This window comes from Tyto alba, unplaced genomic scaffold (assembly GCF_018691265.1).
Source record: "Tyto alba isolate M040663 unplaced genomic scaffold, T.alba_DEE_v4.0 Super-Scaffold_27, whole genome shotgun sequence".
Taxonomy (NCBI): Eukaryota; Metazoa; Chordata; class Aves; order Strigiformes; family Tytonidae; genus Tyto; species Tyto alba.
The window spans coordinates 27737869-27765664 of NW_024881301.1; the positions used below are offsets into that span (position 1 = coordinate 27737869).

Genomic DNA, 27796 nt, shown 5'->3' on the forward strand with positions numbered 1-27796 from the left:
GTTACCTTACCTTGCATCTGGAGCCTGATATAGTAACACTGAGCATTTAAATCACAAATGAACTACTAGGAGTAGTTCTGCTGTAGCAGTAGGAAGTGTTGGATAATACTATCCCATGCCCCAAACTAAGGTAGCCAAGTGGGTGTATTTTGCTTGAATCTTTGTTTTTCTTTTCCTGTCTTTTAAATAGGAAGAATGCTTCTATGAAATACGGGAAGACTATGAAATATATTACTATTTAAAGCACTCAATTTACAGCGGTGTGGTACCCTGGTTTTTTTTAAATAAAAAATAAATCTGTCTTCTGAGGAGCACTTGAGGGTTGTATAATAATCAAGGACTAGACAAAGAATTGAATACAATATTGTGTTCTTGGCTTATAAAGTGAGGACTCATGAATTCAGTAGGACTGGGGCCATCCACAAAAATGTGGTCACTGTCATGTTTATACATTATGTCCTTTGTTTCAGGAGATTAAGAAATCTGTTTAGGAAATCAGAACTCGATTAAATTGGAACTCAATTTTTAGGAAATTTGTTTCAGAACAAAGTGCTTGTCTTTTGCAGTCTAAATAATTTTTAGATTTTTTTTTTTGTATGTGTGCAGTTTATTTCTGCTTTTAAGAGTGAAATTTGGAAGATGATATGAAAACTTAGTTTGCTATGATTTTTTGAATAGACAGGATAACAAACAAACTAGTCTGATTTTTTTGTTCTGTCCAGCAAATTTGTATATGAAAATCTAGACCTAAAATGCATAGACCTTCGCAAGCTATTTATTACATATTAGCATATTTATCATGTCAATCTTGTTGAGGGTTTTTGTTTCCTTTTGTGATTCGATTTTTTTGATAGAATTGGTTCACAGTGTTCTTTGGCAGAAGTTGGTTTATCTGCTCTCCTCAGTCCCATGGCATGGAGATACTACTTTGATTTGGGGAAAATTATACCGTGCTTATGCTTCTGGATCTCTGCTGTCCGTGTAATTCTCTGTTGCCCTAGTTCTTCCCTGATACTTGTCTTGAGGGGCATCCAGGCAGAAAGTGGGGTGCCTGAACAGCAGCTGAGCTTGAGGAGGCTGAGGGGCAAGTGGGGAGTTCAGGTTGAAGTACAAGATCTTATGGCTGGATCACAACATCCTTCTACTTTTTCCCCTTCCATCTCAGTGCATACTGATTTTGGCTTTTGACAGCTGATGTGGAACCAGAGGGCGCTGGGCTGGTGGGGCCAGCAGGGCCCAGAGCAGCCCCATGTGGCTACAAGCCATCCTTGCAGGCCACAGCGCTGGAGTGCAGCATTGCTCCAAAGGCTGTGGTCAGAGGAGAGGTGGTCTGCTTAAAATTAAATTGCTGGACTGACCTTAAGGGCTTGAGTTCATGTCAATTCGTATTATGAGATTTTGCATGCTTAATGTATTTTGGAAAGAAAGCCTTTTTTTTTTTTTTTTTTAAAGATACTTCCATCAGAATAATGTTCTTATTGCTGAGAAACTTCAAACCAATGGATTAGCAGCTATGTTTATTCATGAGTTACATTTTTTTAAAAACAAATTTATTTCAATTAATTGTATCTTAAAATGTGTAAGTGTTGCAGAATTTCACTTCTGAAGTTTTCTTGTTTTCAGAAACAAGACACTGGACAGATTTTACTGGATATGACCTATAACCAGTTCGGTGTGACAGAGAAGGAATATTTTGGTTTACAGCAAAATGAAACTTCAGTAGATTCACCTGTAAGTACAGTAAATAATAAATGTGTGTGCATGTATATGCATATACTTATATGTATATACACATACACATGCACACACATACACATGAATGAACAGTATTTATTACAAATATTTTTAACCCATCTAATAGTTTTTCATTTCACAGCGATGGCTTGAACCAAACAAACCTATTAGGAAGCAGTTAAAAGGTAAGACTTGTTTTTAATACCTTGATTATAACTGTGTAGTCCTGCTTTTCTGTGTCCTTATGACTAGAATAAATACAGTTCTTGTAAATTAGTGCATCCAGATGGTAGATTTTCTTTAAGAGCAAGTCTTAACTTTACCGGTCTTTTCAGCAGAGCTTTCTACATCTCTTACTGCAACCTGAGTGCTAGTAAGATCTGGTAGGTCACTTTGATACTGTAATAGCATCTAAACCTGGCTTCAGACTAATGTTGGACATTTTGGCTATGAAAGCAGTAGTCATATCACGGTGCCAGTAAGTTCCTCCTGATACAGGAAATAAAGAGGAGGAGTTTTGACTGAGGGAAGTGGAACCAGTTTCATGTATAGTTTGTGGCAATTTCTTCTCTCGAGTAGAATAAGAAAAAAAAAAAGTATGCTTGTTTTTTTTAAAAACCAAACAAACAGCCAACACCACACACTTCCAGATGCATGTGTTGCTCTAGTATGTCTTGTTTATAAACAGCTTTGGGTGACACAGCATGCTTACCAAGAAGGGCAGTCTGGCCAGCATGACCCTGCCAAATAGCAGCTTAGGAGGACTGAGTGACACTGTCCCAATTTGTGCTGTGAAACTTGAGCTGTGTTTTTCAGCTCTCTTATTTCTACCATATACTGTAGATTAGGTGTGAATTAAAATAAAAATACATGAAGTTAACATGGTGAACTTCTGTTAATTTCTTGTATTTATATGTGAGATATAATTGAACGTTATCCCAATTGAGATGCTTCAAATATATTTGCTGCTTTATTCTTTTCTAATACCTCTGAGGCAAAAATAATGAAATAATGCCTTTTATGTAAAATAGCCTATACAAAGTACTTTATATGAAAGCATCACGATATCTGAGAGTATTTTCTCCTCATAGAGGAGACGAGATCCCCATTCTTCTTGGGGGATCAGGAGAGACTTCCTGTGATTTAGCTTCTTGAGAAAAATGCATGAGATTTCTATGTGGTTGTTCATGTAATTTTTCTATAAACACAAATAAAAACCTTGGGCTCTTTCTTTTTTTAAACAAAAAATTGATTTGCTCTTCTAAAATATTGCAGGAGGTTTTCCCTGCACCCTTCGTTTTCGTGTAAGGTTTTTTATACCTGATCCTAACACACTTCAGCAAGAACAAACCAGGTAACTTATTTGATGTTTTCTTCCATGAACTGAGAATGTATAAAGCCCTTCTTTCTCATCTCTACAGCTTGGCAAACTATGCATTATTAGATAGATAACTTTGTATAATTCTTTGTATTAAATGTTTTTGGAATTGACAGCTTGGTGCGATATTCATAATGGTTTCTGCTATATACAGCCTACAACTCCAAAATACAGCCGGAGTATAATCTAGTACAAAGATGATGGTTTATTTACACCTTGGGTTCCTGTGGTTTTTGAGCCCTTCATTGCTTGAAGTACTTGCCTATTGCCTTTTTTATCCTTTTATTTTCTGATCCCTTAATCAGATGCAAAGATTAAAAAAAGTTCAGTGATTAAGATGTCTTCCTGCCCTATGCCTCTGTTAGAAGTTTTGTATCAACACTGAGTCAGTTTTGAACATGTGTAGTGGATTTAATGCTGAGGGTGTGGGAGGGTGGGGATTATTTTGTTTCAGGAAGAACAGAAAACAGTTTCTGTTTTCTAGTTTGCCTATTACTTGTAACATACAAAGATCGATAATACTTCTGTTCATAGTTTTTTAACCTATCTCAGAGTTTTTGGGTGGGCTACATGATTTATAAGCAATTTTCAATTAACTTGTCACAAGGCTTTAATCGAATACTTGGGGTTTTTTCGGTGCACATGATACGGAATTTAGAATTCACAGACACCCATTAATCTGTCATTTTTGTAACATTTTCATTGTTAATTTCAGTGACTTGAGAATATAAATAGTACAGCATAATATAAATAGTACAGCATGTTAAATGATATTTTTTGTAGAACATTTAGCTAATGACCTGTTTTTGGTATTTGCTAATCATGCAGTTGAAGCTGTTCTTGCAGTTTTAAACTGCAGTTATTCAAAGACCTGCTCTTTATGGTTCTTCACATCCCAACTCTCCAGTATCACTATGAAGTCACGTTGTCAAACACACTAATAAGAGCAAGACTGAACTGTTCTTGGGGAATTGTTTAAGAGCTTTTTGTCGGCATATGCTATTTGAGAAATATCTCTTCCACACTGAGTAGTTCCAAGATAGACTATCACAGTTTGGGGTGGAATTTGTTTGTGGTTTGTGTTTTGTTAGCTTTTTTTTTTTTTTTTTTTTTTTAAAAAGTTACAGTTACGTCCAAGAAGAATATTCCTGATAGCGAGCCCAGTTCTGTAATTGTTTGGGTTTTGTAGTGTTAATTGTGGCATTCGTGTTGTGTTCCTGGAGTTGTAGTACAGACTGCTAAAGATCTTTAAAACTGTTGTGAGAGTGTGTGGGTGTATGATTGCATATTTGTAAATGCCACTAAGGTTTATTCATCTGTTTGTATAGTTTGCCAGGAAATCTAATAAAATAAAGCTAATATATGTAACCTTTTAAACCGTACATTTTAAATGTGAAAATAAAATGTTTGTTTTCAAAAAAAACCCTTTTCTAGGCACTTATTCTTCCTGCAATTGAAGACTGATATTGTGGAAGGAAGGTAATAAGAAGAATCTTCAATTTCTCTATAATTATTTTTAAATTAAAATTTTAAAAATTTTTTGAAGGTACTGTTGCTTTAATAATCTATCTTATGCAATATTGATTTAAAATTGAATTCCTAGGAAACCTTACAAATTTTCACATAGCTCACTTATTAATAACAGTTTATAACTTTGTTGCAAATGAGCTGTAGGAGGCGTTGTGTGTCTGCAGGTACAGTGTCAACCTGAGAGATCTGTATGTGAGTCATTGTGTGGCAGGCATGGTATTCCAAGCAGGGGATCCGCTGTGTAGTGTGGTAAGCAGGAAAGAGTAGCAAAGGGCAGTTCATGCTTTCATTTATGATGATTTCAGGGTTATATTTCCTATATGGTGGACATATACCCAGTGGTTGCTTTGCCTGAGATTCCTGTGTGTCTGTACATTTTAAAAAAAGAGGGAAAAGGTGGTCTGAGTATTTGCTGCCAAATGTAAATTGCCTTCAGTTGTTGGCTTTTTTTCTTCTATGGAGTCAGTTTTGGTCATGAGATCAGAGCTGTCTTTGTGCTTGGCATTTAGCTAATTTTAGTGTTTGTGTCTAGTTTTAAATATACCAGACTGGAGCTATTAAAATAATGTCCAGAGCCCCATAAAAATCCCTTCTTTTACTTTTCCAAATAGGCATCCAGCAAGAACAGCAGCAAGACATGAGCATGTCCTTTTAGGACTAGTTACATCCATTCACTTAAGAAGGTGTCACGCAGAAACTAGCTTTTAATGTCCAGTCCTAGCGTGCTTTGACAATCAAACTTTGTAAGAAAAAATCAGATGTTCTTTGAAGATAAATGAGTCTTCAAGTGCTGAACTAATTGCAGAGACATTGTTAACAATACAGTCTGTCTAAATAAAAATCTTTTCTTCTTTTCAGGTTGTCATGCCCCATTAGTTCTGCTGTTGTCCTGGCATCTTATGCAGTACAATGTAAGTAATAACCAGTCGTTATTTTGTTAATAAATGTATTCGACCAACTACCTTCTCTACTGTTTGGCACTGAAAAATAAGGAAAGATTTCTTTTATTATCTGGTTGTGCAGAATATTCAAAATGTTACAGGTGATGCTTTGTGAATAAGGTACAGGTGGTTAAAGCAGCTGTCATGCAGTCTACATAGAAAAAGTGTACTTGTTAGGTCTGTGAAAAAAAACCTGATACAAGAACAACATTGTTCTTATTTATGTGTGCTTGTACTGCTGACAAAAGAAGGCAGGTTTTCATTATCATTGGAAACAAAATAATGAAACTTACTTTGTGTTACAATGGCTATGGGACAGCATTCCAGGGAAATAAGAGATCATTTAGAGAACAGCGAAGGGGAAGGTAAACTCATGATTAAGAAACTTCAGTGCTTTTATGTAATGTTTTTTCAGGGAATTTGATTTGTTAGGTATGTAAAACTGTCTGGCACTTTGCAGTATGTTTAAGGTGACTCTGTGTAGAAGAGCTTATATCCTCATCTGTCTGCAACTGGCAAAAAGAAATTCTAAGGGTGATACTAGAAAAACAGCTTCTGTAGGAAAACCTAAACGGAGGCTGATCCTATGCTTTTCCTAGCAGCCTAAATAGATAGTGAAAAACAGCTGGAGGAAGACCTTTCTCACTAAACAACAGCAGCAACAACAAAAAGATGAGGGTTTAGTGGACTTTTTATATTTGTAAAAACGATTGTCAGGGGAAAGCATACCAGAATAGTTGTGTAATTATTTGGCTGATGTATATTTATCTCATTTCTTTATGGAAAGGCTAGCAAGGTCTGCAGGAATTATTGAGGTAATTTTTGCTTGAGATAAAGGACCAAGCTGAATAATTAAAATATGGTTTATAAAGGAGAAAGTGATAACCTGTTGGTATCTATGAAAATCCGAAGTGGTTATGAAGCATTCATTTCTATGTTTAAGTATATTATATGTTGAGCCCTTTTATTAAATGGAACTTTGATCACATTCAAGCTTAGTAAGAACGGCTGAAACCAGAAGTTTTTCACAGTAGGCGGGAGTCCCAGTTTTGTTGCCAAAGCTAATGCATCCCTGCTCCTGTATCCCTGGGGCACAGTAGGGCACTTGAAGGCTGAAATGCTCTGAAACTTTGAGATTGCTAAATGCTGTGTTTCTGACGAAATTGTGCTAAAGCACAAAAATGTAGAGGTATGCTGAAGTATGCAAACATTTTAGCACAAAGTCAGGCTTAATGTGACTTTTAAAATTAATTGTGCCACAGGTAGTGTACCCCAAATCCCAAAGAAATTCTTGTTTCCCCTTCAGTTTTATGACCATTACCTTTTTTAGTGCTTTGCACACCTACTAATGCAGTTATTTGTACTAAAGGAGAATGATAGAAGGTTAGTGAAGATTGTGGAAGGGTGCTAGTGTGCTTTAATCTTTCTGTTTCTCAGTGGATTCTGGAATTTCCCCTGGAGCTATTAGCCTGCTTTTCCAAACTCATGATAGTGCTGCTGTTACCTGGGGTGGCTTTTTTAGGTGGTTGGGGTTTTTTTATTATTTATTTAAAAAAACACCTTTCTTTTTTCCTAGCTGATGGCCTTTCTTTTGCTGTTTGTACAATACCTATATTTATTCTCTGCATCAGCAAAGAATGAAACATTTAATAGAAAGATGTTACCCCCTTAAAGAAAAAAAAAATTTTTTTTTTTTTTTTTTTTGGTACCAAGTTGGTGCCATTTACCTAAAGGTGATGGCATAGGAAAGGCCTTCTGAAATCTGTATGTGTGTAGGTCTCCTTATCTTTAATCATGTTTGCTAGAACTCTTGTCAACTTAGTGTTTTAAATAGCTTTCTTCTGGTGTTTTAATTTCTGATTATATTCATTAAGGAGAGTTGAAAATCTTGGATATGAAGTATCTGCTTATTAAAAAGCCATTGTCTGAAGTTGCCATGGATTGATTTTCTACCTGAGCTGTTTCTTACTACTGCCACTTCTTGGTGGTTTTCAGGCTGCTCTCTCCTTCTGCAACTTCCTTTGTATGCATAAGGGAGAATCATTGTTGTCTGACAACTTTATGGTTATTTATTTAAAAGGTGGAGCAGTCATCACTGGCAGGAGGGCTGAGGCAGATGTTTTTTATTGTGCATGAAGTCTGATGTTTGATATTTCTGCTCTTGCTTTTTAAATGTAGTTTTTGCAATTGCACGGTTGACTTTCGCAGGCTTTGTCTGAGTTTTGCAAAGGGACAGTTGCTGGTGATGTCTGTTGTGCTGCTGGAGTGCTGCTTCTCTGCATTGCCTTTCGCACAGGTGTTTGGGTTCGGCAGTTCAGTTCTGGAATAAAGCTCTGACAAGTTACTCTGTGCCATTGTGGCATGCCCTGTGTTGTCCGGTGGTGCTAAGTTACAGGGGAATACAAGTGGGTGTGAGTGAATACTGTGTCTAAATAGCATGTGACTAAACTTGATTATGAACACCGTTCAGACACTAGAAGAGTAAGTTTTAGTTTACTAGCTGTAAATGTGCTTTGTGACAGAAGTGATCAATGGATTTTGAAATCCTTTTTTAAGGAGAACTTATTAAGGTGCATTTCAAATAATTTTTAAATCATTAAGCCTGAAGGATACTCTCATGCTGAGAAAACAATCCAATGATAAATTGTACTTCTTGGGTTTTGTGAGTGTAAAATGGGAATGTTGTACAGTCCTTAAAATTAAATAAGGGATCTATGCAGCGTAGGTATCTCTTTATTTAAAATGTCACAAAGCTGATTTAGCACTTCTTGTTTTCTATCACTTTGTATAGTAAGTTTCCATTTCCAGAACAGTATTTAAATGCCTACCTATTGGTATGTAAGAAGTCCCATGGGTTTGGTGGGAATGTGCTCTTATGTGTGTAAATCCTTTGCTGGGCTGGGGCTTGAATGTAAAGCACAGCAACAAAGCCAACAAAAGATGTTATGAATACTTCTAAGCTTTCTTTTTCCTGAGCATCAGTTGCTCAGTGATTCGTTATGATCGGGGTCTTTCTCTCACCTCCTGTGATGTTGTTCCCCTCTCAGCTCTGCCTTGAGGAGAACCAGGAGATTTCTCTGGCACACTGTTATCTATCTTTGGGAATTTGTTCAGGAAGGGGCTGACTGGATTGGGATTCAAATGGGCTTTAACATCTTCTAAGAATAGGAATGGTGGTGAGGCTGAGGATTCGAGAAAAGCTGAACTTAGTTTGCAGATCCCTCAGGAACTAGGCTTAAGAGAGTTTGTTAGAATTTCAGGAACTCCAGAAGTCTGAGATCCCAGAGGAGGAGGTGGGCTGTAAGGTTTTAGAGGAAGATCAACAGCAGGTCCCCAGTGAGAGTCACGCCACATAATTCCCCCATCAACTTTCTTCTTGCCTGACTCTTCTAACTTGTCTTCATTTTTCCCCTCTTTTTATAGAAATTACATTGAAACCGCAGACTTCCTAATTTATAGAGACCTGCCTCTTCATAGCTAGCATTTGGGGATTTTTGTCTGTGTATGCACCCCACCTATTCTTTTTTGAAGTGAAATAGTGCTCAGAAGGAGGACCTCATGTAAGCTGAGAGATTTGCTCAGAAGTCAGTCAAGTTCCTGATACTTTTCAGGGCACCTGTAGCCCTTATGCCTCAGAATCAAATCAGAACAGATGAACAAAGAGAACTTTGACCTGAATTTCCAGTGTTTGAAATTCCACTGTTTGTCTTATTTACCACATGTATTGGGTAGTCTGATGATTGGGGGCATGTCCCATCTGTTCTTCTGAAGCCTGCAGCAGTGCTGCTTGGTCACAGGTACCTTTTATCATGTCTTACAGTACCTATCATCAGCAGTACCAGAGTGTTATCTGTGTGATGGTGATGAAACTCCCAATATAAGAATCTGCTTGGAGAAGAGATTAACTGAAATACATGCCCATTTTTTTTCCACATGGTTCACTGTGGATTAGTTTGGAGAGGAGGAGATTGTTACTTCAAATATAGTTTGTCTGGAGATTGTTACTTCAAATATAGTTTGTCTGGAGATTGTTACTTCAAATATAGTTTGTCTGATGCTCTTCCACTATGCTCCAAATATTTTTTTGAATCTATAACACTTCAAAACAAAGTACAATGCTGTAATCTCTGGAGTGGAGAACCCCAGATTGGGATATTGGCCAGTGCTGTAGCTGATTTTCTGCAGTGCCTCGTAGACTTGGTACTACTGTTCTGTATTTTTAAGGTGGATGATCCTATTAAATATTTTTATGTAACATAACTAAAAATGGGGAAAGAACATTTACCCAAAGTCAAGGTCCATGTTGTACAGTATTTCATTCATGATAATAAGTAGTAGTGAGTGCAGAGAGACAACACACATGACAAGATCAGAGTAGTCTTAAAATGCATTATTTCTGCAAAACATTTTAATGTTTTGGGAGTGCTAATAACAATTCTCTGAAGTCTTTTGTCCTCATACTTTTTCAAAATTAATGCTCGTTGGATTATGCTTTGCTTTTCTCAGTACTTCTGATTGTGACTGTATGGTTTCTGAAGTACATGTTGTACTGGAAATGCAGAATAGCAACTCAGTATAACTTATTTTCTAATTTGTTTCTTCCTTTTCCTTGTGATTTTTGCTGCTGCTGTTGTTGTTTAACTGTGGCTGGGGTTTGAGCTGCTGGTTTTCTTTTCTTTTTCTTTTTTTTTTTTTTTTTTCCCCCTAATATAAGGTATTACATTTGACTCTTTTTTTCATTCTGCAGTTGTAATAGATAACTTGGTGACCACCATTGTGTATGTGTAACTGGCCTTTTTTTCTACAAATGTTTCTTTTTTTTCATTCTTAATTTCTCATTCTGTCTCACCACAAAGTGAACAGCTGTCATAAGTGGTTATAAGCAGCTATTTACACTTATCTCTAGATTGAACCTTTTTTTTTAAAAGGGCTCTTGAGTGTGAAGCATTACTTCCTTTTACAAAACATCAGTTTTATCTGCATGATAGCTAGTTCTACTTGTCTAGTAGTGACATCACGCTTACTTACTCAGTGGCTGAGTGGTTTAGAGTTCATACTCTGGTCCTTATTTGGATACAGGTTCCACTTCTTTAAACACCTTTGCTTCTGCTCAACATCCACTTTTGGTTCTGTTCTGAGTGTCTCTGATAACCATTTTCAACAAGGTGTCTTTAATCTCTACATCTACATGGATTTTGCTCATTTCCATGTTCCTTTTTAGTCTCTAAGTGTCTATATTTTTATGTTGGTTCTTTAAAACTGAATTCTGCTGTAGTGGATTATTTTCTGATTCTAGGATCATTTTTATACCTGAATAGTTTGTAGTTACTGTTGAGAAACAGTAACTACTTTATGCTATGCAGTGCGTCATCTTTCTTCTGTTCCCTATTTGTGCCAACAAACAATTACTTAAAATGTCTAAGTGGATTGAACTGTACAGATTAGGGAAGTATCTTTTCTTTTTGTACCTCTGTGTTCATATAAAGATAAATTTATCATTAGCCTTTAATATTATATATATATATTATATTTCACTCCCATCTCAGCATGTCAGTTGTTGTCAGTCATGTAACCTTAACTATATTTTAGTCCTGGATTGCAACTTTATATCTCAGGATTCTGCTTCTTGATAAAAGTTAAATTAGTTACATAACTTGTATGCTGGACTTGTCCTATTGTTTGATTATTTTCTGTTCCACTGGGAACCTAATTTGCTTATATAATTATATAATTAATTTTAAAAACAGATAACTCAGTTCACTTTTGTGCTTTTTTCATGTCACCTAAAATATTCAGCCCTGAAAAAAGTTATGAGTTCAATGTAAAACTACTTGTTGGTTTTCTGTTGTTTTTTTTTTTTTTTTTGGCACACTTCTCAGGTCTTCAGAAAGTTGATATTAAACCTGTTTTCAAGGACTAGCTTTTGTAGACATTCTCATTAGACCATATTGTCCATGTTGTCCATAATTGATTCCCCACCATCTTAGCCAATAAGCTATTCATACATTTGCCTTCTGATATCTGTAGCTACTTGGAACACCCATATACAAAAATGGGTTCTGGTGCTATTACTCTGTATGCATTTTTTTTTCATTGTTTTCAAACAAACTCTGTAGAAATTGATAATTGTCTTCTGTACCTTGAAGGATATCACATAGATGAGAAGTAGAAATCAGTCACCCTTTAAGTTATACAAAGCTAAAGGCTTATCTTTTCTACTCTTATGTTTACTGTGGCTGCCTGTGGAAACTGGCCTGATTGAAATGGTGGTATTTTGGTACTGTTAGCATTCAAAAACAACAGCAACAAAAAAAATTCTAAAACTGAAACCAAACAAATAGTTACCTTGGTCATGTTGCAGAAAGCTTGGATATCAAAAGTAACTTCATGTGAGTAAGAGCTATAGGTAAATTTATCTTGAAAGGAAGGGGCATGTTCAAAGTCATATCAGATTGCTCAGAGTCTTCCTAGTTCAATTTTGGATTTGTAATGCTGAAATTTCTGTTGTCTGTCATCCTTTTGGTTTGCAACTGAAAGAAGAGTCTGTCTTTCTTGCACCCTCCCTTTGGAGCAGCTGAAGACAGACATGAGATCAGTGCTGCCTTAACCTAATATATAAGCCGACTGACCAATGGTTTCTTGGAAGAAACTACTGAATAAACAAAACCTCAGTAATTACTGTAAGAGTTGTTGGCATCAGCTATTTTTGCTACCATGTGTGTCAGATCTTTCCTCTACAAAGCTCTTTTTTTTTTTTCTTTTTTTTTTTTTTCCTTAATGAAGCAATGTATTTGGTACTTGAGCTTCCCTTTCTAGGAAAGATGCATGTCTACCTATAGAATTCCTATTGAAATCTATCAGTGATATATCAATACACTTGTTCCTGCTCTTCCCTTCCTCTGTATCTGAAGCTTATAAAAAAGTGTAAAGTTTTCTTTCATTTTAATTAGTCATTTTCTTTAATGCCTTCCTGCACAAAAATCTTTCTGCTGCCAGGAGAAAGAAACAGAAATATATACCGACCACAGCGTTCTAACTGAACAAATGCTTTTTATGAAGTCTGAAGAAAAGATGGCTTGTTTAGGCTTCAATAAGGCATAGGCAGTTCATAGCCTGTGTAAACTTGTATGATCTCAAGATTTTATTTGTTTTTCAAGCATTTATAAAGTCTAACTGTATTGACAGCTTGTACAAGTACTGTTTTAGTAGGGTCAACATGTGACTTCATACATGGAAAATTATTCTGTGGCTACTTGGCTATTGAACTGTTCTTTACTAAGAGTTACAAAATAAATGTTCTTTTTTCATTGAATATGGCCTTATCACATTCCTTTCTTTAAAGCCTTTCATATTAGATATAGAACTCTAAAATACAAGAATCTGATATTCAAATTACTTCTTTTAACTCCTCTGTGCTTCCATTTTTCTTCATTTTACTCTATATTCTTTCCAAGTTATAATGAAATAAAGAGCAACAGTTGGCTAGAGTGCAGAAAGGTAAAAATATGCCGCTTTTTTTTTTTTTTTTTTTTTTTTTAGTGTGACTGTATCCTCATTGAGCATGTACCTGCTGGTTTATGTAATCAGAGTAGAAGTTATGTCAGGAGAAACTCAGATTAGAAATATTAATTTTCTGCCCCTCTGCTCCGTTCTGGAGAAATCTGCTAAAGAAATAAAAACCTCATGTTTTTATCTTCATACTGAGGTCTTAATATGCCCTAACTTTTTTTTTCCTACTTGGATAATTAAATCCTGCGCAAGATCATTAGTCTTCCAAGATGTCTACTAATCAGCATTTATAGTTTCTCTTCAACCGTGACAGTTGGCTGGGGAGTTGGCGAAGCAAGTAGTACTCTAAACTGCTCCCCTTGTTGACGTGACCTCAGGTAGCTAGGAGGAAGAGGAAAAAAGACCAGAGCAACCTCCATATTTGGAAGATGAGCAAGAAGACTCTACCTCATAATACATGAAGGAACAGCAGTTGCCCTCTTTAGAGAAGGTAAAACTACAGTAAAAAATATGTTTATCTAATGCAAATAAAATTGAAGTGGACAATTGTGTTGTCTTATTCCTGGCGATCTCGTCTCTTCCCATTGACAACAATGTAATTCAAGCTAGCTGCAACAAAACTTAAAAATGTAGACTATGTTTCATAGAAAAGATGGGTTGTGTTAATGTCTAATAAAGGAGAAAGTCTTCAATCATCAGTCATCTGTGAAATTGTGTGTTTTATTTTTACACTGTTATTAACATACCTATTTTGTTCAAAAAGTTTTTATTTTTTGTTTTATTGTTATTGCTCTAGCCTTAGTCTTGGCAGAGACTTTCACTTCTCTTAATATGTAGATATTCTTTAAAATTATTTCAGTTTCTTGTTATACTTCTGGATCTTCTATCTTTGTTTTTTCTTGGTTTTGTTTTCTTCTTCAGAGATATATTATCTGACAGAAGTATTCAAATACGTGTTTTGATTCTAATGGTAAATATTTATTCTTTTGCCATCCATTTTGCTAACTAATTTAAAATTCAGGCTACCTTTAAAAAGAATGGGATAAGCATTGCAGGAACATCTGCCTTAAAAATAAATGACTTACTGTTTATCATTCCACTTGGGGTTTTATTTAAATATTTCCCTTGATGCTGACAATTAGGTGTGCAACTGTATTAGGTTCTGACCACATTTGCCTAGGAATTGTTTTGTATCACCGTGGTTCCATTTTCTAGGCCATAAAAGTCATGATTTTTTAATATGTAAGTGGAAAATATTAATTATCCCCTGCATTACTGATAGTTCATAGTTCTTGTAGCTGTAAGTTATTCTTGAAGTCCACAAGTTCCCCCCTGCCCCTGCAACCTAAATCACTCTTTTATACTTTGCATTTTTTGGAAAATAATGGTAATAGTATTGTTCCTAAAAGTTTGCTCTTTAACTTTGATTTAGTTGAGGGGTTTTCTATGCTGAATTGTTTGGAGTCTATACAATTACTTTATTTTGTAATCGTTTACAAGTCATGCAAATAACTTCCTGGAAGCTGTAATGCTTTATAATATCTATTTCAGGCTCTTTAAGGAAAAAATAGATTTAGTACAAGTTCTAGTGATTTGCTTAAACATGTTTATGGGTTTAATTTCTTCTAACTATTTCATGAAAACACAGATTTCATTAAATACAGGGTTTGAATTATTTGCTTAATTGAAATTAGGTAAATCTGTGGCAAATAGACATGTACTAAATTTGGACCAACCTCCCTACTGCCTCAAACCTTGCATCTTTGTAACAAGTAAAAGGTTTGTGTATGTTTTCCAGGATATAAACTTATGCTGACATAGCTTTTAAAGAAAAACTGTATAGACTGAGGCTATTAACATATGGTCATTTATACTTTCTTTTCGGATATACTACCAACTGTGGATAAGAATTAGCTTTTATGTAGTAACTATTTAGAAATATCTACTAATTAGTATAATTTTTGAAGGGACAAAATTTTACGGAACTTTTTTTTTTTTTTTTTTAAGTTTATTTGGCTGTAAGCATATATTTACTTTTGGTAGCAGCTTCATCGTGTTATATATAAATCAACAATTATTTTTCATTTTTTGTTAAGTAGCTGCTGTTCAGCTGAGGCAAGATTAACAGTTTAATTGTTAAGACAGAGCCACAGTTGGTAGTTAGAAAAATTTTCACCTGACTGTGTGAAGAGTAGATCTGACAGATCTTGCTGAAGACTTCCAATATGTTATAGTCATGTAAATGTATATCAAATTGATTTAATTTGTTGTCACTTACTGAAGCAATTTGGTTTCCTGTAATGTTACAGTACTGCATGTCTGTGCTGATGTGGCATGTAATGACTGTCTGGTGGTGTTAAAGCTTGTGATGCAAAAGTGGGGCTACATAACTCACTAAATAAATTACTGAGTCATTCAGTGCCTGAAATTATAGCAATGGTAAGCATATTTTGAAAAAAATCTTTCTTCACTGATGTCAATACTGCTTCAACTGACATTCAATACTGCTTGTCTGTTGGGAAATAATTAGCGATTCCTGCATTTCTCCATATGTGTACATATTTTAATGAGAAGGAATTCCTTCTAAATAATTAACTATGAAAACTGTATATGTGTTTCTTGTTTTCTAACAGCACAACTTGGAGACTATAATGCTTCAGTACATCATTCAGGATATCTGTCAAATTACAACTTTATACCAGAGCAGAACAAAGATTTTCTTACCAAAGTAGAATCGCTACATGAGCAACACAGGTATCGTTATCTTTTAGTTCTCTCTCACCTCTTGAGTTTTTTAAAGAGAAAAAAGATGACAAAAGGAGGACTCAAGTTCTTAGTAGTTTCAGTACAACAGAGAGTTTTATTTCATATAACTTCTGTTAAATTAAATATTTGGTTTTATCACGTAGGTGCTAGACTAATCATAATCAGAGTATGATGCTAGTGTGTTAAAATGTTGAAATAAATTTCTAGCTATAACAACCAGCAGGTCAGGTAGCAATATACGTTATTAATGGCAACCATCTAGAACGTTGTACTAGATTTTTGGATCAAGGACATTTGACCATTTTTCAAATCTTATAGATTATTTTTTTTTTTGTCTATGGGATTAAAAAAAAATACAAGCGAACAAAAAACAATCATTAAACACTTCAGTTAACATTGTGCTTTCTGTCCACTCTCGTGAGTGTAATATAAAGGCTACAACAGATTACTCCAGTCTGCTGCTAATTACTCTTTCTGACCCTGATGAATTGTCTCTTGTAAGACTACAGCTTTAGAATTAGTGGTGTTGGTCAGATACTTGCAAGCTGAATGTAAATATGACAACCTAAGAAAATGTCTGTGAGCATTTGAGCAAATGAAATCCGAATCTCTATGGACTTGTCACTGTCTGTATCTTTACTGCAGCCAAACTAGTTCTTCTCTTTCCTAGTTTCTTTGATTTATACCCTGAAATATCTCTATTTTTGTCTCCCCCTAATACTCCTTAAATTTTTTGGCCATCTTTCCGTACTCTCACCTCTCCCTTTTCTTTCTTGATGGCTAATGGTTGTAGTGAGTAGCTCTGAACTTCATGTTTGCTGCCTAGCACTGCAGAACATGCACGTTGCTTCATCATTTATGGGGTGAAAAAGAGATAACCACTGAACTTTAACTGCAGCCACTCTGTCTGTGTAGGTACCAACCTGGACTGCTTTCCTAGCAGTTCATGCCCAGGAGCACAACATCTGAGGCCTCTACTTATTCCAGATTAATTTGCAGTTTCCAGTAGGGTCAGAAGTTTTTAGAGGAGGACTTGTAGACAGGCATGAATCAATCTGCTTGCCTTTAGGAAGCAATCATCTTGGAGATCACTGAGGGAAGATTCTGAAGAGTCTTGAAGTGGTTGGGTTGAGCTCATGTATTTAGCGCTATCATAGCCAGAGATATAAAACTTGTTATGTCCTGCAGAGAAAAGACTACAAGTTACCATTGGTCCAGACAAACGTGTGATGGGGTCTGATGGAAAGACTCCTTTCTTTTCTGGGTCCTTTCAGTGAAATGGATGCTTTCATTGCGTGTTTTTAATAGAGTGAAGGCTTCACGACTGGGAAGTTTAACTGCTGTACTTGAACTCATGTAGGTGGTGGTAACTGAAGTTCTGAATAAAAATATTTGAGTAGACTGCACTGGGAGAAATATTTCTTTATTATATTAACACCTTTTTTGAAACTTTACCTCTTCACAGGCCTATTTATTTTAAAGTGCAGGGAGAGGCAGACAAACTGTTGTATATCCTGGCAGTATTTCTTGCATCCTCCTTTGGCATTCATAGTGAATACTTACGTCTGAGTTGTGGTTTTGACTAGATCAGTGCCAGTAACCTACTTGACAAGAATGGTTCTCGTGTTAGCCAGGCCTTCTGAGAAGGAGAGACTGAAAGGGAGCATTTATCTTCTTACAGTTTGAGAACAGTGTTGTTTGGAATGAGATTTCTGCTGATCTGGAGTAAATAGTATTTGCTGGGCACCATATGGGATATATGTAAATTATTATCCCTTTTAAAGTGGCGTTCTTAGATTACAGGATTGCAAAGCCAGCCCTATAAACACCTGTTATTTTTTGTTCTTCAGTGTCTATCCTTTGGGAAACTTTCACGAAGGAAAATTAAAAGGCTGGAATTGCTGAAACATGATACAGACTTGAGAAGCCATATTATGTCTTATATGTTGTATATGTTGTAGCTCAATGCAAGTTGGTTTTTTTTTTTGCTTTTTTTCTTTTTAGCTAGCTTTTATGTTGTTTTGCAAAATCTGAGGAAGTAGTTCTATGAACACATTCATGTCAGACACTATTCAGTGGACAGTAAGTAGCTGTTGAGAAAACAACTTGTCATATTGAACTGGTATATCTGCAGAAATTTTCTTTCTGTGTTCATCCCTAAATCAATAGGGGGATTTTTCTGTATGTAGTTTGTTCTAGCAAGGTTTTCTTGATGTTTTCTGCTTAGTCCATAAGCAGCCTGAGGTCTTAGGATGTGAATATTATCCAAATTGGTAATGTCTTCATCATGCTTGCTAGATCTATCCATCAGTTTGGGGAGAAGGATGTATTTGAAACTTCATATGATGCTTATGTTCCAGTTTATGTTTGTTAGCCCTTGGGTATCAACAGATACAAAAATTGGAGAGAGACACCAGGACTGGTTTCCTCTTGCCTGTTTGTCTTGCCCAGTAACTACTGCCCGCTTAGAGACCTCAAGGCTTCTTTTCATCTCTAATTGAGTAGGGAGGTGTAACACTAACAAGAAAAAAACCTAAGTCTGTGCTGAGACACTTTTTTCTTGTTGGCCCTTCAAGACACAAGGCGTGATTGGTCTGGTGCAGATGGTGTATGCAAACTGAGAATTAAAATCTGCAGGCATATGTTGTTGGTATGCAACAAACTTTCCCCATTTTTCTGAACAAAGTTATTGATCGAAATTTGAAAGTGAAAATAATGTACTCTTGCAAACATATTCAGCATCCTGTTGTATAATAAAATAGTAATTTTGTGTGTTATTTTTCTCTACCTTTCTGACACAGTGAAAAAGATAAGGTCTGCTAAAGTTTTTCAAAATCAAGGTGACAGTATTCACTGTAGATGTAGATCAGAGTAATTAGTTTATCTCAGGATTGTGATAAACAGCTCTTTATTTGCTCTTTTTTCCATTATTGGGACATCCTCAAGCCACACTGCTGGCAATGGCTTTCCAGTTCAAGGTAACTTTCAGTTTCATGAAGTATGATGTAATATTTCCTAGAGTGACTGTTTCAGGGCATAGTATTTTGATGGCCTGAAATTTGAAAAGATGGATATTATTTGGAAATAATAGATGCCTGCCTTTTGAGGTAAAGCCCCTTTAAAAAGTCATAATTACTGGTTTATATGGAATACCTTTGTTTCTGGAGTTCTTAACACAATGTAATGTCAGCTTTTTACAGGTTGCGTTTAAATTGCATTTGATTAACGTAGTTTTATCTGTGCTGTTTTAGAAGCTTACCTAGCAAAGAGTTAGTTTTACCTGCACTTAGTTGCAGATATGATGATATCAGATGTATTTTCTACTCAGATGTGTGTAGGTATTAACATGCATCCCCCAGCCTCTGTTCTTACAATTACTCAAGGACTCTCTAGTGCCTGAATCACTGATCTGTGCTTTGAGGCCCGGATCACAATGTCAGAAGGCTATGGCAGATTCCAGGTTAGAATTGCCTCTTGTCTGATCGGTTCTTGACTGGTCTTGGCTCTGCAATTTATTGGAAAGTGCTACCTCCATTATCATGCCTAAAGCAGTCTTGTTTAGGCCACATAGCTCTCCCCTCAGATGTATAATTGGTAGGCTGCATGGGAGAACGAGCTAGGTAGGGATTACTGTTGAATTCTTCTGTTTTTAAAACTCTTAGTAGATTCCATGTAGCCCTTCCATGAAGATATGTAATCTGTTTATTCAAGGTGTGGGGATTTCTGAGTTTTTGTATCTGGATAAAAAAGTCTCAGAATCATAAACGCTTTCTAGAAGATCAGAACATAGAAACCTTCTAAGCCTTGCAGCACATTCGACGTCTAGCAGAGGGAGAAAAAAATATTTTAGGATTTATAGATTGTATGTGAACTCGGATGTCTTTTCCTCAGTGAGTTTCATAACTTTAACTTACTTAATCTATTTTCTCCCCCTTGTTTTTTTAGTACATTCCTGCTTCTAATCTTTCTGCTAAATTACTTCCTGCTGAGAAACTATGCAATATAGAATATTTACAGATACTGCTTCTTGTTCTAAAGAAAGCTTTTCTAGGGGAATTGTTTCCTCATCCCTTTAAACAAAACAGATAAAAATAATTTTTCTAAAAAGAACTGGTCCAGAACGCATAAGGTAATAACGTTGTATATAATTTGCTCTATTTTTGAGAGGAGTTTAGGAGGGCCTTCACCAGTGATGAACTCATGGCACAAGTTAATGAGGTTTATTTGTCAGACACCAGGCTGTGGGATTCTTCTGTCTTTCTGCATTTGGAATAAATACCATGTCTCTTATTTTTCACTGTGGTCTATATATATATATATATTATTTTTTTTTTCCCCTCTTTAGTGGCCTCAAGCAATCTGAAGCAGAGTCCTGCTACATAAATATAGCACGAACACTTGAATTCTATGGAGTGGAATTGCACAGTGGTAGAGTATGTTTCCATTGTGATTTTTAATTTAGAAAAAAAAAAAAAAAGCCTATTTTTGCATTCAATTAATATCACTAAAAACAGTAGCATTTAAGTATTGAATTTATCGTGTGTTATTTTTAATTAAAGAGTTTGGTAATTTTTCAAGAATTTCTGTGTAACGTAGGTGCTAGAATTTCTACCAGATAAGCTAGATCCCCTCAGAAGAGTAGCAATACATTTTTAAGATAAATCGTTTCAATACTGAAATATATTTTACTTAATAATTTTGCTAAAGTTTATGAATCTGTTAGCATTGAAAGAAAATAAATGCTTTGTTTAGTGCTATGATGTAGCTGGCAGGTGTTTTAAGAGTTTGCTTTCTCTGAATTTCTAACACCATGTTAAGAATATAGATTTATTTATTTATTATTTTAATTCCTGTATTCCCTGACTCCAGGATAAATCTAAACAGTATTTAACAGCATGGAAGATGATCATTAAAAATGTATTTGAAGTCTTTCAGATACAATGTGTGCATTGATAAGAAGCATGTCCTAGTATTTCACTGCCTACTGGGATTTAATTGTTTGATTACACTACTTGTCTGAGATGAATCCCCAAAATACTTTTTTATTGCATCCTAGTGTGCAAGTTACCATTTGTGCTTTTATGTAATAGCAAATTATTTTGGCATAAAGCTGGTAGTATAAAAACTTAATGAAGTATAGTGCAGATGATTGATTTCCTGAATGAAGATGACTACTGTTTTTCTTAAACATTTTTCTGAGATTTGTTAATAATCCTGACACTGAGAATTTTAATGAAAAATTCATTGATTTCTGGAATGATGGAAGGGATAGAAAAGGTAATTTTCTTCCTTCAGGTTGATGTTTTCTTCAGTTTTTTTCTTTATGCTACCATAAATGAGTGAGTGTTGCATTAAATTTCTAAGATTTTCTGAAGTACTCCTGTATAAATCCACTGTAATTGGATTCATATTCATGAAATATAATGCTCAAGCAGTAGAAGCCCTTTTTAAGGATGGGGAAAAGTACAAAGGAAAAGATAATTGAAGTGATCAAAATATGAACTGTCTATGCTCATACAATCAGATACGAGTTTCAGGAGAGGCAACTGTTATGTGACAGCTGTTAAGGATGACCATATATATTGTTTCACATGTGTTGGTTGTGGGTAAGTAATCTAGCATATGTGAACAAATTTCTTTTGTTCTTGTGTCTTCTGACAATGCAAAAATCTTCCTAATTTCTACTAAGATGATGACCTTTAAATGGTAAATGGACATCTTACTAAATCTGACTTTCTGGGTTCACTGTCTGCCCATTGGGTCATCTGTCACCTTTCAGCTGTATTGAAGCCGCCTTTGTTGACACATCTGAGTTTTCCCTATAGGCACTTAACTTGACTGGTTTATGCCTTTTGACTTCTGTTTTAGCCTAGTACTTTGATAAGCCAACTTAAGTTCCAAGACTTTCACCATGAGGTTATTCTCTTAATATTGAGGGGATGCTGTTTCTGGAAGTTCTTCAATTTCCAACATCCTTCCTGACTTGTAGGCCACTGGACTATATGCACGATGTCAGTAGTGGTCACACCAGTGCCGAGTAGTGAGGATAGTTTAGAGTGTGTTCAGACATTTTTGACTAAATGGAATTTCATTGCTGTTTACTGGGCTTCTCTATCTGAATAGGAATACCTTCTGGAGATATCTGCCTAAGCAGTGTATTTTGTTTTTTTCCAGTGCATTTTTTTGTGTTTAATGACCTGGGGCTTACATGTTGTCAGAATATTAGTCGTGAACCCCTACTCAGCCTGACACCAAACTGTATGATCTGAATCAAATAGAGTAGAGATGTGAATCAGTCTTCTCTATTCCAGGCTGATAAGATGCAGACAGTCTTGCTATTAATTTGGATTAATTTAAATCCAAATTAATATTTTTATCACAATTTTATTTTTTTGAAGGATGAAAATATCTAAGTGGTCTGTTTTTTCTAGCATTTGAATTGAACATCTAGACAATTAGAAGATGCTAGGAAGGAAATAGAATGCAAGTTAGAAAATGTCATGCCACATTTTAAATCTGTGATTTGATATAATTTAAATGTTGACTTCTGTTCTTTCTCTTCCTTCCTTATCTCAAAGTGGGTAATGGAATAAGAAAAGTACAGAGAAGGATAACAATCATTAATGTTTTAAGGAAAAGCCTTCTGTAGCAGCTGAACAGCATGGAGAACATGAATAACGAACTAATTTTTTTTCTTTGGTGCTAAAAGGTTTAAGGAGCTTCAGTCTTGCTAGAAAGAGACAGGTTTAAGTGAAAGGAACTTTTTCTATATGGCTGTGACTGAACTGTGGGTATTACTGCTATTGTAATGTATGACCAAGGTGAAATAGGTATCAAGAGCAGTTAGGCAGTTCAGTGGAAGAATAATTCACTGGAGTCCATTAAACATACAAAAAGCTTCTGATCCATGAAATTCTTTAGCTGCAAATCGCCAGAAGTTGAGAAGAAGGGTTATTAGTAAAGATGTGAATTATTGTCTCTGGAGTTTTGTACTTCCAAAACCTCGGTTACAAGTCATTGTTTGGACTGAATGCCATGAGGCAAACCTCTCAACCTAAATATTATCGTGTTATAAAAACGGTGACAGCACTGGATTATATCAGAGTGGTCTCCTGGTAGATCATCTTCCATTTGCTGAGTGCTTTGCCTGTGCTGCAGCAGTCCTGCAGAAGAATACTCCTCAGCATTTCATCTCATCTGGTAGCCCGTGTTGGATGTAGTTTACACTTTTCTAAAGTTTTGAAACAGTCTGTTTCTGAAGTTTGTAGAGAAGGTTAGATACCTCACGCCTGGTATGCTCCTTCTTCACAGAAGCTACCACGTGATACCCCAGCCTTGTCAGGGAATTTTGCTATGTCTCCTGATATCCTCTCACCACTTAGTACTGCTCTTAAATCTCCCCTCCAGCTTTGAACAGATCTAGCAGGGATCAGTTAGACTGTGGCTTTTTGAAAGGCTTTATCTCTGTGGATCCGTGCAATTCAGCTCTTTGCTACTAAATTAGTCCTTTTAGATTGTGAATGGCAGAGGAACACCTGTCTTTTATACCGATGGCCAAAACAACCTAGTGCTCCTGTACTGATGGTTGAGTGGGATACTTTTGGATGGTGTTTCTTGAAGAACAAATGAATATCTAGTTTCCTTAATTTTAATATTTTATGGTGAAAAGTTAAGTATTTTTTCAGAAGCGGAGTCTGAGCTTTCTTTTATCAACTTGCTAAACATGAAGCTTCCATTAGTGAATTAATCTGATCTCAGTTTTCATCTGCAAACACTTCTGCTTTTCTCTGAGGATAAATCTGAACTGCTAAAATTGTAATATTCAAAAATGAAATAGTGTTAAGAAACTCAGGAGAATGAATTCAATACTGTAAAATTGTACTGAGATTTCTTTAATTTCTAATCTCCTTTTGACTCTAGACCGCTACCTCATGTGCTTAATAATTAGTCTGATATTAACTTATCTTTCATTTTTACTCAGAGAGACAAAGATAAGAAATTTGTAAAATCAATATTATTTTAACATCTACAAAAAAACAGATGGTAATTGTAAATTAAATCAAATATGAATCATTATTTAATTAGGTAGATGCTTGGCATAATAGTTTTTATCCTTACAATTCTTTTTATGAGTATCTCCGTAAAGAAACAAGTAAAAACAAAAACATATGCATGTTATTAGTTGTGCAGTTTGACAGCATGGATGTTTTGAAGGGGAAATAATTTCACTTTTACTTCATCTTTTTTTGGGAGACCCTCTTTCTTTATGCTAGTCCAAAATCTTGTTTTTATATTTCTTAGGTTTAACATAAGAGAATTCATTCTAACGAATAACATGGGAGATTAGTATTTTGGACTGGGGCAGAGGAGTGTGGGGAATGAACTTTGTTCTGAGAAAGCTCCTGGAGAAAATAGAGTAGTTTAGCCAATTAATTCCTACCAAGTGTTTAGCTAATCTTCAATTTCTGCTATATCATGTAGGTTTCAGCTTTTTCTTCTAAAGCTGTTTTTTCTTCGCAGTATTGATCTTTAAAAGCAAGAACCTGTGGTAATCTCCAAGTGCTAATAATACAGGTTTATGCCCTGCTTTTAGGTTGGTTGTATCATGACAGGGGTAGCTAAATTACATGCAGTTCATCTCTTGAACTACCTCCATTTTGTCTCCGAATTTTAAAATAAAGGGGTGTCAATTCTGGGTTCCTGTGTTATGCCAGCATAAACTGGAAGTTCGGGAGCTTCTTCCAATGGAGATTCAACCAGCTGGTATAGCAGCAGTTCTTGGCAAAGTGGGGCAGCAGATTCCTGAGGATTATTAATGATTTCAGCTGGTTCTATGCTACCTTGAGTTTATTTGGACTGCTAGCTGCCTAATGATTTTCTTTTATTATACTCTCAGAGATAAAACTGGTATTCCTCTCGTCAGTATTCAGTGTTACTGCACTGTGTATTAAATAAGGTATGCTCATTCTCTATGAACTGTTGTGATATTTCACTGAAAGTTTATAAATCGTGTTGCAAATTAGGTTCAGCTTCATTCATTCGTATGCGTGTATTGTGTTTCTATTCAACTATTTTAAAGGATTTATTGCAGGCTTTCTATAGTATTGTTAGAGCACATGCTACCGGCTCTATTATTCTGTACCTACTAATATAAAGAATTTGGGATTCGACATACAAGAAAATTCTATATTAATTGAGCACAGAGTACCATCTAGAGGAGCAGCTAAGTTACTGAAGGCTTTAAGAGAATCCATTACCTTTAGCCATCCTTTACAAAATAGTCTGAAACTACTTTTGAGTCAAACCTGACATTTTAACCGATGGGTTCTACACTTCTGTATAGATTTATGCGTGTGTTCAGCTCTGTTCAAAAATTTGTGTGATAGTGTATTAGTACATGTTGTTCCTGGAGAAATAGGAAGCCAAGAGTTGTAACTTCTGTAGCATCAGTTTGGGTTTAGACTCAAATTGACCATTCAACATCTTCCCCCCCACCTCTTTTTTTTTCTTTTAACTCAAGTGTTTGCTCATATGGATGCATGTGTTTTCTCTTGAGTATCTCAATACCTATAAAGGATTGTAATTTTATGGATTCATTTTTCCAGTTGGGCACGTTAAGCTAATGCACAGTTTTTGTTTTAGTTAACAGTGGATTTAGTTTAGTGTATCAGATATTCATGTACACATGTATACTCCTTTATGATACTCTTATAAGCAGAATTGTGGTCACCTCCTGCCTGCTCTTTGTGGGTAAGACCTTTTTGAAAAAAAAATAAGGAATTATTTCCTTTGTCTTTCTAAACAGCTTCGAATCAGGGCATTTGTGTTCAGTTCCCAGAATTCTGTGACATTTACCTGACTGATCTTCGGAAGTACTTCAACTTCTTTCCCATGGTTAAATTAATAAGGTTGAACTTCAAAATTTGGTCTCATACTGACCTAAAGAATATCTAGTGTAGTAAGATTACAATCTGTTTTAATGAGCAAGAGTTTATAATACCTACTAGATAACATCAAAGGAAGGAGATGCATGAGAAAAAAAATCCAAATATGTGATTGAACATTTGCCTCAGCAGTAGCAATTTAAGTACAGAAAACTTGAAAATTATTTTATAAGTAGATAAATGTGAATGGCACAAACTGCATCTGTGTTCTTTACAGTATTTTTCTTTTTCAGGATCTCCATAATCTAGATCTCATGATTGGGATTGCATCCGGTGGAATTGCTGTATATAGAAAACTTATCTGCACAAGCTTCTATCCCTGGTAAATTCCTTTACTAGTAAAGAAATATGTCTGGTCTTTTCAATCTTATTTCCATTTGCTTTAATATTTATTCCAAAGAAGCCTGCAATACATAAATTCATTCTTTATTTGGAGTATCATGGTATTTCCTTGTGTTGAGATAAAAATTAAACCTGTTGCCTAGGCTTTTAATTCTGTAATACTTTTGAACTCCTTGCACTGTGTGAAGCCTTGATCAAGTTAATTCATACACAGGTGTGAGTACATGATTAGGAAGACCCTGTGGTCTTAGAGATTTGCTGCTGTTATACCCAATAATATGTCTTTTTAAAAAATATCAGTATTACTCGTAAAGCTCAACAACAAATGGTCTGATCATTTTATTCTGTCATTCAGCAAGAAGATACTTTCTTCTTGGAAAAAAAAATGTAAAATGAGTTATTTGTAGTTTCAGATTTACTGGAACTAGTATAATATAATTTAGATGAGTTTTTAAATGCCATCCAACAAGGCTATATAACATTAACAAGTTTGGGAATCTGGAGGGAGAGACCTTTGCATTATTCTGTGATACTGAAAACATTAGAATGAAGGATAGTGCTGTAGAAAATAATCTCTATGAAGAAGCAAGGTGCACAAGAATTCTAACATGAATGACATTAGAAATTAGTTAAGCTATAATTATTTATAGTACTTATGGGCTTATTAGTTATATCATAGGAAAAATGGTAACATAAATTAGAAATTATATGGAGGCTGGGCATTTCCTTAAGGTTTTTGGATTGGATCAGAAAGAATTTCTCCAAGTCTTTCTTTTTTTAATGTAGGTATGAATTTGTTCTGTATACTCAATAAACTATAGCTTTATCATGTTATGCATAACTTCAACCTATAATTTGTAACAGCTTTTTCTGGAGAACATTTTCAGTAGAATGGCATAGTGTTCTTAATCATGACAGAAAAGTGCATTCTAATGGGTTGTACTTTCTTTTTGCCCTTTAATTATATAGATAGGTCCTTCTCATCAATATTCCTTAAATACTTGAGTCACTCCATCCTTTCATTATGAACACAACCTAACAATTGTTGCCTATGGAAAAGCAATAAAATCAGTTTCAATTTAAATTTTAGTGGAAAATGTACTGCAGAGTGTCTGGATGTTTCTTTTTTTCTTTTCAGTGAGTATTTCAACTCACTTGGATGTACTGTAACCATCCTAAATGTATGACAATAATGCTGTCATACAGCACAGTGATGTATTGTATTTTTCCATTTCTAATGCATACTAAAGCATAGAAGACTTTCATCTTTGTGTCCTGAGCTCTGCCCTTTCATATGTCAATCTCTTAGTGTCTTTAAACAGCTGCAGGTGATAAAATTGCTAGCTGGAGGCACATTTTCTGTCTTCTGCAAGTCTTATTCTGCCAACTGAGTGACCTAAGGTATGAATGGATAATAGTTATTCCTGAAAACCATAGCAATGGCATTTTAAAATCCAGGACTATGTGATTTTAGGGAAAGGAAAAAGAGCTTTACAGTACACAAGACAGGAGGAATCCACAAATTCTGTGCTCCTTTTTTTCCTGAAGAGCACAGAGGAATAAAACACAAATGCTAAAATACCATTCACAAAAACCTATTCTCATTAATAAAATTGAGGAGGGGGGAAAAAAACACCACAGATTTTTCAGTT

At 35.3% G+C, this 27796-nt stretch overlaps 1 protein-coding gene across 5 annotated transcripts in view; it reads left to right on the top strand.

Moving 5' to 3' along the window:
• Positions 1 to 27796, top strand: part of PTPN3 (protein tyrosine phosphatase non-receptor type 3) — a 174596-nt gene that overhangs the window by 82008 nt on the left and 64792 nt on the right. For 3 of the 5 annotated variants that reach the window (XM_032988995.2, XM_032988996.2, XM_042798115.1), the window contains exons 3-10: positions 1624 to 1731; positions 1862 to 1919; positions 3010 to 3088; positions 4547 to 4591; positions 5501 to 5553; positions 15726 to 15846; positions 20204 to 20291; positions 26036 to 26124. In XM_032988995.2, the coding sequence (XP_032844886.1) occupies positions 1624 to 1731; positions 1862 to 1919; positions 3010 to 3088; positions 4547 to 4591; positions 5501 to 5553; positions 15726 to 15846; positions 20204 to 20291; positions 26036 to 26124 (641 nt within the window). Of the gene's footprint in view, positions 1 to 1623; positions 1732 to 1861; positions 1920 to 3009; positions 3089 to 4546; positions 4592 to 5500; positions 5554 to 13563; positions 13583 to 15725; positions 15847 to 20203; positions 20292 to 26035; positions 26125 to 27796 lie in introns of those variants that run through there. The other 2 variants (XM_032988997.2, XM_032989000.2) reach the window with 2 other exon arrangements.